The 13,461-nt window shown below is 38.4% G+C and overlaps 1 protein-coding gene across 2 annotated transcripts in view; it reads left to right on the top strand.

Moving 5' to 3' along the window:
• Positions 1 to 13,461, top strand: part of MPP7 (membrane palmitoylated protein 7) — a 298,285-nt gene that overhangs the window by 168,126 nt on the left and 116,698 nt on the right. For both annotated transcript variants that reach the window (XM_029953189.1, XM_029953188.1), the window contains exons 4-5: positions 7,909 to 7,986; positions 10,863 to 10,943. In XM_029953189.1, coding sequence (XP_029809049.1) covers positions 7,909 to 7,986; positions 10,863 to 10,943 — 159 coding nt within the window. The remainder of the gene's footprint in view (positions 1 to 7,908; positions 7,987 to 10,862; positions 10,944 to 13,461) is intronic.

The following is a 13,461-nucleotide window of genomic DNA, read 5'->3' as shown; positions in this document are numbered from 1 at the left end:
TTTTTTTTTAAATGTTTAGTTTTGAGAGACAGACTGTGTGAGCAAAAGAGGGACAGAGAGAGGGAGACACAGAATCCAAAGCAGGCTCCAGGCTCTGAGCTGTCAGCACAGAGCCCTGTGTGGGGCTCAAACCGACGGACCGTGAGATCATGACCTGAGCCGAAGTCAGATGCTTAACCGACTGAGCCACCCAGGCGCCCCAATATCTCTTTAATTTTGATGCTGGGTATCCAGTTAAATATATTTTCTTTATTTTAAAAAAACGTTCAAAGTGTTTAAAATGGAACGTTATTAATTAAACCATTTCAAAAATTTTAGAAGTTAAAGAATGGGAAGATGTGGAGTATACAATGGAATATTAGTCATACAAAGAATAAAATCTTGCCATTTGCAATGACTTGGATGAGCTAGAGTTTTAGGCTAAGTGAAATAAGTCAGAGAAAGATTAAAACCCCCATGATTTCACTTATATGTGGAATTTAAGAAACAAATGAGCAAAGGGGAAAAAAAAGAGGGGAGGGCAAACCAAGAAACACTCTTAACTATAGAGAAGAAACTGATGGGTTACCAGAGCGGGGTGGGGTGGAGATGGGTGAAATAGGTGAAGGGAATAGAGCACACTCATGATGAGGCCCTGAGGAACGTATGAAATTGGTGAATCACTATATTATATACCTGAAATTAATATTACTGCTATAGGTTAGCCAACTGGAGTTCGAATAAAAACTTTTAAAAACCACATGAAAACAGCTCTTGACAATTATCATTGAAGCATAAGGTGAATGGAAGGCAAAGATGGAAAGAGGGAGAGACAAATTTATTATTTCATTTCTGATTTTATGGTTGCCTGGATAGCAGGTCCTTAGTGCCATCAGCACAGAGGGTCCGCATGCCCTGTGCTGTACTGAGGACTCATTAAAAAGTTTTTTTTAATGTTTATTTCTGAGAGAGGGAGAGAGAGGGAGGGAGGGGGAATGAGAGAATGAGAGTGAGAATGAATGAGCAGGGGAGGAGCAGAGAAAGAGAGGGAGACACAGAATCCGAAGCAGGCTCCAGGCTCTGAGCTGTCAGAACAGAGCCCAACGTGGGACTCAGACTCATCAACTGTGAGCTCATGACCTGAGCTGAAATCAGACACCCAACTGACTGAGCCACCCAGGTGCCCCTGGACTCATTTTTTTTTCTTTTTGTCAGTGTTTATTTATTTTGAGAGAGAGTGCAAATGCTCCCAAGTTGGAAAGGGCCAGAGAGAGGGAGAGAGAGAGAGAATCCCAAGCAGGCTCTGCTTGTCAGCACAGAGCCCAATGTGGGGCTTGAACTCACGAACTGTGAGATCATGACCTGAGCTGAAATCAAGAGCTTAACTGCCTGAGCCACCCAGGCGCTCCTGTACAAAGTACTCTTAAGTGAGGGCTAAAGTAACGGTGAAAATCCAATGGACAGAAACCTCTTCTCAGCTGCCCAGCTAATGGTCAAGTGAATGAAACAGGGACACATACTCTTCTCACTTGCTTGACTAGGTCAACTGAAGTTCCCCTTTCTGTGATCTGTGTCCTCCTCTCTTTCCCAGCCTATTACCTTTCTAAATAGACAGGTTTATTGACTTACACTCTTGCCATACTTTTTTCCCCATACTGAGTATCTTTCTTCTGAAACGGGTGCTTGCCTTAGTCAATATTTTATGAATGAATAAAACTCCAGTTAGAGGAGTTTGCCTTTTCTTTTCTTTTTTTTCTAAATGTTTATTTTTGTTTTTTTCTTAACAGTTTATTTTAGGGGCACTTGGGTAGCTCAGTCGGTTGAGCATCTTGCTTCAGTTCAGGTCATGATCTCACAGTTCGTGGGTTCAAGCCCCGTGTCGGGCTCTGTGCTGACAGCTAGCTCAGAGCCTGAAGCCTGCTTTGGATTCTGTATCTCCCTCTCTCTCTGACCCTCCTCTGCTCATGCTGTCTCTCTCTGTCTCTCAAAAAAAAAAAAAAAAAACATTAAACAGTTTATTTTATTTTTTTAAATAGTTCATTGTCAAATTGGTTTCCATATAACACCCAGTGCTCTTCCCCACAAGTGCCCTCCTCCATTACCACGATCGCTTCCTCCCTTCCCCTCCCCTTTCAGCCCTCAGTTCGTTTTCAGTATTCAGTAGTCTCTCAAGTTTTGTGTCCCTCTCTCTCCCCAGTGCTCTTTCCCCCTTCCCCTCCCTATGGTCTTCTGTTAGGTTTCTCCTGTTAGACCTATGAGTGCAACCATATGGTATCTGTCCTTCTCCACCTGACTTATTTTGCTTAGCATGACACCCTTGAGGTCCATCCACTTTGCTACAAATGGCCATATTTCATTCTTTCTCATTGGCATGTAATACTCCATTGTATATATACACCACATCTTCTTGATCCACTCATCAGGTGATGGACATTTAGGCTCTTTCCATGATTTGGTTATTGTTTGTTTATTTTTGAGAGAGAGAGCGCGCGCACGTGAGCAGGGGAGGGGCAAAGAGAAAGGGAGACAGAATCTGAAGCAGGCTTCAGGCTCTGAGCTGTCAACACAGAGCCTGATGCAGGGCTCAAACTCACAGACCAAGAAATCATGACCTGAGATAAGTAGGATGCTTAACCAACTGAGCCACCCAGGTGTCCCCTGTTGTTTTCTAGTAATTTGTATAAAGTGTTATGACTGCAGGGTTATATGGGGCTGGATTTCAGAAAGAAGGAATGAATTAAGATGAAAACAGAAAAATATTAGAAAACAAAAACAGTAAAGCTAAATAATCTAAAAGGTGGTCCTTTGAAAATATAGTAAAATCAATGTTTGTTAACTAGTGGAGGGATAAAGAGTAGAAATAGAGAAAGCACAGACATACCAAGGAAGAAGTGGTGATAAAGAAAATGTGAAGTAGAGGAAATTCAAAGACTTGTAAGAGGCTGTTTTGCTTAAGTAAATTCAAAGAGAAAATGAATGATTTTCTAAGATATGCTATTTTTTAAGACCAGGAATAAAGTAATTTTTCTAGGAGATAGTATTTTCCACAAGTGACAATAGAAGAGATAGAAAAACCTAAATGGAGAAATTGCCAGAAGCTGCCCAGAAGAAATAAAGTTGGAGGATAAAGCTACCCTCCAAAATATACCAGATCCAGCTGCTTTCTCAGGGTAATGCGGTAAAATATTTGAAGAAGAGATGACTCCAGTGGTATTGAGATGTCTTTCAGCACATGTAAGAAGATAGAAAACTTCCATAGTTTTAAAAATAATGAAATTATTAGAATACTGATATCAAAACCTAATAAAGATAGGACCAATGGGGAAAAAAGTAACCCAGCCTCAGTCAAGAACACTGATGGAGAAAGTTTAAATAAAATATTAGCCAGTGGATTCCACAGCACATTAAAAGATCTATGTATCATAATTGAATGAGGTTCACTGTGGGAACGCCAGGATGAGTAGTATTTGGAAATCTATAAATAGAATTCTCATATTACATCATCAAACAGGAAAAACAGTATGGTTGTATATGATGGTAAATATTTTGTGAGAATGAACTTTCATTTTTTTTCATATATATATTTTAAAGTTTATTTATATTTGGGGGGGTGGGGTAGGCAGGGGAGCCGAGAGAAGGGAAGAGAGAGAATCCCAAGCAGGCTCTGTGCCCAGCGCAGAACCCAACCCTGAGAGCATGACCTGATCCTATGCTTAACTTACCGAGCCGCCCATGTGCTGTGAACATCCATTAAACAATAAATAAATCAAACTCTTCACACATTTACAATACACGGGTACTAACTTCACATGATACTCTGGGTCTGTGGCAATGGAAAGCCAGAATTCATCACACTGTAAAGACAGGGAACAAAGCATCAATCCTTATCTGGTTTAATTATTTTTTTTGGAGCTATTGGCCAAGAAAACTAACCAAAAGAGAGATTAGTGGTATAAAAGTGGAAAGAAGGACGTACAGTTAGCACATTGCCTCTGTTCTGTTGTTGTTTTTCCAGTTTTCAATTTCCTCTTTTCTAACAACAGGTTTTTTTGGAGAAAGATTATTCTTTTTTAAAAGAGGCTCCTCACCATTAGCAGAATACTTTTATTAATATTTTTAATCCCTACACAGCACGCTTCTGTCATCCTCAGCTCCTCCTGGCTGGAGCTGTCCCATGGATCTTTTTAATACTCATTTCTCTCTCTTCTCCATGTTCTAAATAAACGAGGTAGCTGGTGGGGAGCGGCGTGCGCGCCGTGCTAATTAGGTTTGGCCGCTCGCTGTTACCATAGTCAAACTGCTGAGCTGCTGTTTTCACTGCTTTTTAATATCCATAACAGAAGGCAAGAAAAGGATTTTTACAGCTTTGGTTTATTTAATACCATTTGGGTAACCATGATTGGCTTCTTCCCTTTACCTCTACACATCACTGGGAGGTTTCAAACAAATAATTGCATTGAGATTAATCAAGATTTATTTTATACTTTCGTTATTGAAGCTTCATTTAAAACAATTTCTGTGGTATGTGTACAAAAACTAGATTTTTGGCACCAGATTCTCTTACAAAAATTAAACACTTATTTTCAAGATGTGTGTAAATGAAGGTAATTACAGCTTTCCTGTAAGAATTGGTTACATGTAGAAATGGTTTTCATTTAACTGACTTCTTCTGATGTAAGTATAATTACAGAAAACAAACCCTTATGGACATGTGCGTGATCACTATTTAGTGGAGCATAAATGTCTCAGTTTTAAAATGTTCTTTTTTCTTAATAGCGTATTTTAAATATTTTAGCATGCCATTTTTTAGGACCTTACTTTTGAATACTTGCCTGTTTTGCTGTTGTGTGAAACTAACCAGTTTCCCCTTTTCGCCAGTCTTTTTCACTCCTGACTCTTTTCTTTCTGTAACTGCTTCCACTTCTGCTCTTATCTTTGTTCAGGGGACGAAACTGAAGTATGCTTTTATTGCATGGCTGAGTCTGCAAAGGGAAGTGTTTAGTTAAAATAAATGAGATTTTGTAGGTTTGGCAATACGTGATGTTTAGTGATTAGATGCTGTGTCTGCAGTTCTGTGTTTGTCCGTCGGATTCCAGAATGTTAACGCTTAGGGAAATTGGCTAAACTATATCGGAGTGATTTTTTTCTGACGTGTAAAGGTGAATTACAAAGCATTTAACATAAAGCTGGGCCATGTTATTCAATAGGAAAGCCACTAGCCTCTGTGGGCATTTAAATTTAAATTAATACAAACGACATAAGATTAAAAATTCAGTTCCTTAAGTAAACTAGCTGCAGTTCAAGCACTCATGAGCCACATGTGGCTAGTGACTAACCATGTTGGGCAAGCGGGTACAGAACATTTTTTTTTAATTAAAAATTTTTTAAATTTTAAGTAGGTCCTATGCCCATTGTGGAGGCCAATGTAGGGCTTGAACTCTGAACCCTGTGATCAGGACCTGAGCTGAGATCCAGTCAGATGCTTAACTGACGGAGCCGTCCAGGCACCCCCAGGACATTTTCATATTACAGAGAGTTCTGATGAATAACCTTGGGGTGAGGTTTATATGTCTTACTGGTTTATTGTATTAGCATTTAAAAATCATTTTTATTTTTAATTTTCTTCCTGAATATTATAAATACCAATTAAAGTCAGTGATTTGGGAAACAAAGGACAGCTCAGAGCTAAGAATAATTTTTATTTAACTACCAACATAATTTTAAAAATTCTGTCCTGAAGTTAAACATATATCAACATAGGATTCCCAGCATTTAGAAATTCTAGGAGGAAAAAAACACAAAAGAAACTCTAGGAGAACATTTGAAAATTCTGGATACATTACAGAGTCCCAGGGTGGGCAGGGTGGGGACAGGCTTCCCATCACGTGGGTGAAGATCCAGAGATGGTGTGGAAAGAGGGGCTCACTGTTTTTAAAAGACCCTCAGAAGCAGCAAAGTAAGTGGAGAAGTAATGTGTTTATTTGGGGGATGTAATTTTAGCTTGTCATTACAGTGCCGCATCAATGTAAATCTATCTGGAAAACCTAAGTAACGTTGGAAAGAGAAAACCAGGGGAGACGAGCCGACGAGCGTCCCGTAGTCGTTGGAAACAGGGATTATTATTTGTCATGTGTCTGCGCAGCCTCTCTGTCCTATTCCTCCAGCAGTGAACGAGCTCAGTGAGGAAGGCAGACGAAATGTTGGTCTGAGAGGCAGGCTAATGGAGCAATGGAGAGCTCGGACACTCAACCCGGTGGCCTGGGCTGCTGCTCCCTGTGGGACCCCACCATGCTCCTGTGTATGCACTCCTCTGTAGAATGGGATGGTCTCATTCTGCCTCTTAGTGTTCTTATGAGGGTTAAGGAATTAAAATACTAAACTCACTGAAGACTGTATTACTGATAGAACTGATCACTGTTAGTAGGGAATACAGACACTTGTTAAGTACCTAATAACAATGAGCCTCTATATTTATTAGAAGCAGACATTTAAACAAAGTACTTGCAATAAAGCGAGGTGAGTCTTATGAGAGGGTAGGTTCAGTATTCTACGATAGTATTTGTTGAAGTGACTTAATTTTTGATAATAACTTGAGGAAAATTAATTTAGCTCTTAGGTGAGACGGTTTTGTTTTCGATTATACTTTGTTTCTCACATCAAATCTTGCTCCTTTTATAGCTTGTATTCTTAAATATTTGTTTATTACCCTACTGTGATTAATATTTAACGTGTTCCAATATTTTAAGGAAAAATGTGGCCCTGATCATTCTGGTATTATCATAAGTGTCAAAAATGCTTTCCCTGATACTTGGCGTTGTGGACCAGGTTGCCAAAACGGTAACAGAATCCTCTCTCAGCAGTAGCATCTGGCTAATCAAAATAAAATCTATCTTCCAGACTTTTTACAAGAGAGTTTGGTTAGCTTTGAGCATAATTAGAGTGTATTACTTGATACCTGTTAAAAAAGGGAAATTCTGAAGTGCAGCTGTTTATATATATATATATATAGTGAGGGGTAATTTCTTCAACTGTAAGTAAGCAGAGGCTCAAGTAAGTTTTCAAGTATGACATTTTAAGGGCACCTGTGTAAGGGCTGAAATCGATCACACTAAAGGGCCAACTGTTTTGCAGTTGTCAAAGCATCTTTCATCTCTTAATGATAATACTCGAAGTTTTTTCAAGGAACTCAGTTTGTCTTATAATGTACTAACCTATCTTCTTGCCTTTGTGTTTCTCGGGTAATGATGGAAAATGAAGGATCAAATTATTTATTATTTAACAATATAATCTTACTGGTTTTACAGCACAGAAAATTATTTAAGCTACATCATTGAGACATGTCTCTCTAGCTATGAGAACTCCCTTTGTTTCTTAGAAGTGTGACTCGGGGGCGGGGGGGGGTGGTGGTGGGGGGCAAAGATTGACAATTTGGAAAAAAGAAAAAGACTCAAAGGAACAGCAGCCTCAGAAAGGCGTTCCCGGAGTGCTGGCCCCTGGCCCACCTGGTGCCAGCCCCTCACTCTCAGTGTTGCTCTGTCCCAGCCTGCCGGACTAACTGACAGCTTATCACCTTGCTTTAATCATGATTTATGTTTGCAGCAGGAATATAAATTACAACCAATACTTAAGGTACTGAAGCAATATGTTTTAGAAGTTACAGATTTTATAAAACTAACAATTATTCGGGGGAAAATTAAGACTTAGCTTTTATGTGCGTCCTATTTGATAACGATTTTTCCCCCATTTGACTTCATGTTGGAAGCGCTGGACCAGAGATGAATGATGCCCACATACTGTCATCTCTGGGTTTAACGAAACATAGTTTTTGTTTAGAGAGTTGAGTGGATCAGTTTCTATTGGCGGTGATGAAAAGCTTAACAGTATCTTCCTGTTTGCCAGCAGGTGAACTTATAATCGTTTTTCTTCCAGATTCATGAGAAACTCCACTACTATGAGAAGCAGAACCCTGTGCCCATCCTCCACGGCGCAGCGGTCTTGGCCGATGACGTAAGTGTGCCTTTCTGAGCTCCCTGGGACATGGCTCCCTTGGGCCTGGCGGGGCCGGAGCTCATCCTGGTGCAGACAGATGCGTGTGAGCCAATGAGCGAAAACCAGAAGAAGCTGCAAATGTTTCCAAAAGTCCTGTCATCACAGAGTTTAGGCTGATATTATGCCGATTTTCATTCACTCTCCTGCTCTAAAAATTTTGCAGGGAGATGCCGTCTTGCTTTGCTTTGGTAACTATGTAACAGAAATTTTAGGCTCTAACTCTCCGGGGAGAGGCTGTCAGCTATTAGTGTCCCGAGAAAAGTCACAGGCAGGAGGAATGCTTTGGAGAAATAAAGACAAATGAGATAGGTCTATTGCTGACAGTGCTAAAAAAAATGACAGATTCTCGTATAGGAGTGAGGCATATGAAATACATAAAAAGACAGGATTGTTTTTAAAATGGATTATAAAGCATAGTAATGATTTATGGATATTAGACCTTTCCAAATTACCTTCATAACCCAAAAATAAATTTTAGAAGCAGTTGGCATTGATGGAGTAGTTAATTTCCTGTGGCTATAATTTTATTTTCGATCTGGGGGAGGGAACTAACTTGCTGTTTCTTACTGTTAACTTTCAAACTCGGACGAAATGAGAGCGCACCTGGATAAACTGTAAGACGCTAAGGCCGCACGAGAAGCCGGTTTTGTGTGAAGGCTCCTTCTCGTGATATCCTGTAACTTACCTGTTGCCTTTTAAACTTCTTACTTTGTTATGATAAAACAAACCGGAGTTCACTTTAGTAAAATATCAGGGCCATAAGTATAACTTAAGAAAACCGACCACCTTCCAAGGTTGATTTTCTTATATATAGTTTATCTTTCAATTTAGAAAGTAGAGCATATATAATAAATCTCTCAGATGTTTGCTGCTTGGTTAGTCCCCAGCATCCCGGGTTTATCCAGAGATTACAAATTATAGGGATGTTTCAGCATATGTGTTTTATGAGACGGTTTACTCCTCTGCGTAGAGGCAAAATTTTTGAAGTGAAGGTGTACATAGAATTCTTTGGCTGCAAGCTGTAGTTGCCACTTGAGAAAGTCTTAAAAATCACGTTAGAGACATTGACTGTTGAGGGTTTGGGGAAATATTTGTTGATACCCATTGTGATGGAGGCCCAATCCTATTATGACAGTATTGCTTTTTTTAAAAACAATTAGGGACTGTTATCAAAATATAGTAAAATGTAGCATTTTCTAATTTATCCCAGCAATATATTTAAATTAAAAAATATTGTTATGTATTAAGTGAATAAGGAATGCAAAGAGCCATTTGTGCCTTTTTGTACATTAACAATTATTTATAATAATTATTTTAACTAGACAAAACTTTTACCTTGCACTTTTTGAAATGTAACCAATGAATATATCAATTTTATCAGATTTTATTTTTTGTATATAATTTATATTATGCCCTTCTTTTACAGAAAAGTCCTTTTCCATAGCTAAGAACAGTTATTTTTAGCTTGGTAGAAACAGTAGAAACAAAAAAATTTCATGCAATTTTTAAAAAAATAGTTTATTGTCAAATTGGTTTCCATACAACACCCAGTGCTCTTCCCCACAAGTGCCTTCCTCCATCACCACCACCTCTTTTCCCCCTCCCCCTTCCCCCCAACCCTCAGTTCATTCTCAGCATTCAATAGTCTCTCAGGTTTTGTGTCCCTCTCTCTCCCCAACTCTCTTTCCCTCTTCCCTTCCCCCTGGTCCTCCATTAGGTTTCTCCTGTTCTCCTGTTAGACCTATGCATGCAATGTTTTTTAAAAAGAGTCTTTAAATGAAAATATATGTACATACTTTGAATTCTATACTATTTCACAGTTTGAATATTTTTCTTTTTTTAAATTAATTTTTTTTTAATGTTTATTTGAGAGAGAGAAAAGGAGGGGCAGAGGAAGACGGAGAATCTCAAGCAGGCTCCACACTGTCAGTGCAGAGCCCAATGCGGGACTCAGACTCACAAACTATGAGATCATGACCTGAGCTGAAATCAAAAGTCAGACACTTAACCATCTGAGCCACCCCGGCACCCCTGTAATTTTGTTTTTCTATTTGATCTTGCTTTTCTTTTTTGGAAAATTATATGATTCTTACCATAGCCTAAAGTGGAACAGAATGTTGATAGGAAGATCTCTAAATGAAGAACATGAGGCAGGTTCAAGGTTCTAACCCTTTAGCTAGATTCATCTGCGGGCATTCTTGATCATTTTAGTAGAATATAGTCAGCATTTTTGGTACCAAACTACTTGTCAATCTATTGTAAGTTATTTCATGATTAACCTGGTTCCTTATCGAGGACCAGGTTAGTCTGTGTAGGTAAACATAGTAAAAGTTTCAGCCCATTTGCTCTATTAGAGACATTCTAGTTCTTTTTCACTCCAGCTCTAAACAGCAAGCTACTGTGGGTTTTTGGAAACCCTGTGGATTTCACCACCTCATTCAGAAACTTTTTTTTTTCATTTTTTTCTTTTTCTTTCTTTCTCTCTTTTTTAAAAAATAGCGTCAAAGCCTGATCCAATCCTTTTTACAAGTGGTCCTTTGTTTGCATGCAAAAGACCATTCCTTAAGATGAAGTGCTAGGATTTGCCCTCATTGCAATAAATCAGAAGGTGATCTGGATGATAGGATTGTTTTTAGTTATACTCCCAGCCAAAGGTCCTGGGCTGGGATCTGGGCTACCAAGGGCCTAAAAAGAGGAGCAGTGATTGATTGTTTTCTTTCATGTTGACTTTTCCTTAATCACTGGAAAGTAGCAAGGTAGATTCTCATTTGTCACACACGGAGCCACACAGTGCTCTTACTAAATGTTCTCTGTCCATGTGATCTCCCTTGCAGCTGGCTGAAGAGCTTCAGAACAAGCCGTTAAACAGTGAGATCAGAGAGCTGTTGAAACTACTGTCAAAACCCAATGTGAAGGTGAGGACGCGTAATAAGTATCTTCCAGAAGGGCCACTTTCTGAGACTTCAGATGAATTTTGTTTCGAGCATCAATTTTCAGTAAATTTTCAAATGGTGCCCAGTATTTTAATAACCTAAATTCCATTAAGGATAAAGAGTTCAGCTTTTGATGATAATGTGACAACTACAAAACACTTTAATTGGGAAACTCAGGATTTAAGTTGGTGAATGTAATGTCACTTTAAGGTCAATTTCTTATTAAATGAAGGTAAGAATACAGAGTACAGAGCCTGTGAGTGGTTTTGTTCAGGTTCATTTTACTTGTCCACTTAATGGTATTCCAATATATTTGGCAATAATATCTATTTTCCTATAGGATCATTTTTGCTTTCTTCTCCCCCCCCACCCTGTCTTCCACATCTCCTCCCCTCTACTGATTCATGTTTTGATATATGCTACCATCTTACAGCCGGCAGTTTTCCAGTACAAAATACTAGTAAAATATTGGTAAGCAGTTCTTCCTACCATTTTTTAAATTGAAGTATAATTGACATAACAATATTTTATTAGTGTACAACATCATGATCTGATATTTACATACATTATACAGTGGTCGCTGCAATTAGTCTAGTTACCATCTGTGCCTGTACAAAATTGCTACAGTATTACTGACTGTGTTCCCTCTGTGGTATATGATATTCCTGCATTTTACTAGTTTGCAACTGAAAGATTGCACCTCTTAATCTCCTTTACATATTTCACCCCTTCCTTTCCATTTTCCTTCCAGGTATATCAGTTATTTTTCGTTCAAAGGTGGTTGGTTAATGGAAGTGATTTCAAAACTTTCCCATTAATTCTAAGGTCATTGATATACTAAAGCCTATAATGTGTACATTTTGGCCTTGATATTGCTGCAATTACATGTGAAGTATTTTTCCAGGAGTGAAAATTACGTATGGATTATGTAAATAGAATGATCAGTTAGTTGTGATAATTTCTATTAAGCATATGTAGGCTGTCAAGTGAATATTTCTTTTGTTTTGTTTAAAAATATATCTTTGTCTATTTGTTTTTGAGAGCCAGAGAGAGAAAGAGTGTGAGCAGGGGAGGGGCTGAGAGAGAGGGAGACACAGAATCTGTCCAGGCTCTGAGCTGTCAGCACAGAGCCTGATACAGGGCTCAAACTCACAAATAGGGAGGTCATGACCTGAGCTGAAGTCGGACCAGGCATCCCTGAATATTTCTGCATAGATACCAAAATTTGTTTTTGCCTTACTTGAAAAATCTCCTGTGGAACTGTGCTATAATGGTCTTAAAACTGATAGTCAAAAAAGATAGTATTAAATAAAAGATGAAGTGAAAACATGCACAGACCATAATTCCTAATCCCTATAAGTTAAATAAGTATATTGCTGTCAAAAATAAATGGAAGCTGATTAGTAATTTGGAGATACTGACTTGTACTGTTATAGAAGAGATTGAGTTTTAGTTCTAAAAGAATAAGGAAATTAAAGACAAAGTGTGTAGAAAGCTTAAGAGCTCAGAGTAAGAGATTCATAGGTAGAGAAATTTCTGAAAATGTCTTCATGTGGTCTTAGTGTACACATGAGAATTTGATATTGAACCAGAGAATGGTTAGGTTAGCAACGGGAGGCTTGTTAAACTCCTACTTGAGTGTGTTATCTTGGTTTGAGTATTAGAAATTGAAGAAGAATGTTTCTGACAAAAAAAAACATGATTTTGATATTTTATTCAAGAGTGTTTGGAACGGAGTAACTAATAAATAAGAGATTACACTGGATGGAAACTGGTGTTTGCCTCACGAGGGAGGTAGGATTCTAGATGGCGTTCGGCACCATTGACTACACCCTTATAACTGGACATTGAAGCTTTATTATGGTGGAAATATTTCAGATGAATACTTTCTAAGCTTTTTGTAACTATATAGCTATGTGATAAAAGAATGGGTGGGAAGTCAGAATGAAAAATGTATTTTTAGGCAGTGATGCGTAGGAAGTAATATGATTGCAAACACATGACGCCATGATTGGCAGTTTCTAGCCAGCCAGTTTTGGACGGGTGGGTGGAACCTTCCTTCCCATTGACCTGACATTTAACATTGATTTCTCTGAAATCATTTGTATTAACTACCATGAATTTGATTTCACTTTTTATAGGTAATTTTATAAGTCATTTAGTTAACTAAAATATTTGCTTGTCTTTTTTTCAAAGCAGAAGCAAGGTGCACTGGAATATGACACGTGTACATGAATTATAAGTTGAACTGACAGTTTTAAATATGAAAAGTGTTACTCCCGGGCGTTTATTTGAATACTGTTTTTAATTCTGTAGTGGTTAAGGGAAATAATTATTTGCTAGTTAAAGGTGGCTGTTCCATTTAAAAGATTTAGTTCACAGTAGTGAAAAGAGGCCTGAGGTGTACCTCTAAAGAAATAATGATTTTTGTAAACACACGCAGATATATACAACCAAATATCTAGCCACTATGAGAAGGATGCTACGTGTGTCCCACAGA

Source organism: Suricata suricatta, chromosome 10 (genome assembly GCF_006229205.1).
Source record: "Suricata suricatta isolate VVHF042 chromosome 10, meerkat_22Aug2017_6uvM2_HiC, whole genome shotgun sequence".
Taxonomy (NCBI): Eukaryota; Metazoa; Chordata; class Mammalia; order Carnivora; family Herpestidae; genus Suricata; species Suricata suricatta.
Note: the sequence above shows the minus strand (reverse complement) of the source record. Positions and strands in the feature narration are given on the sequence as shown.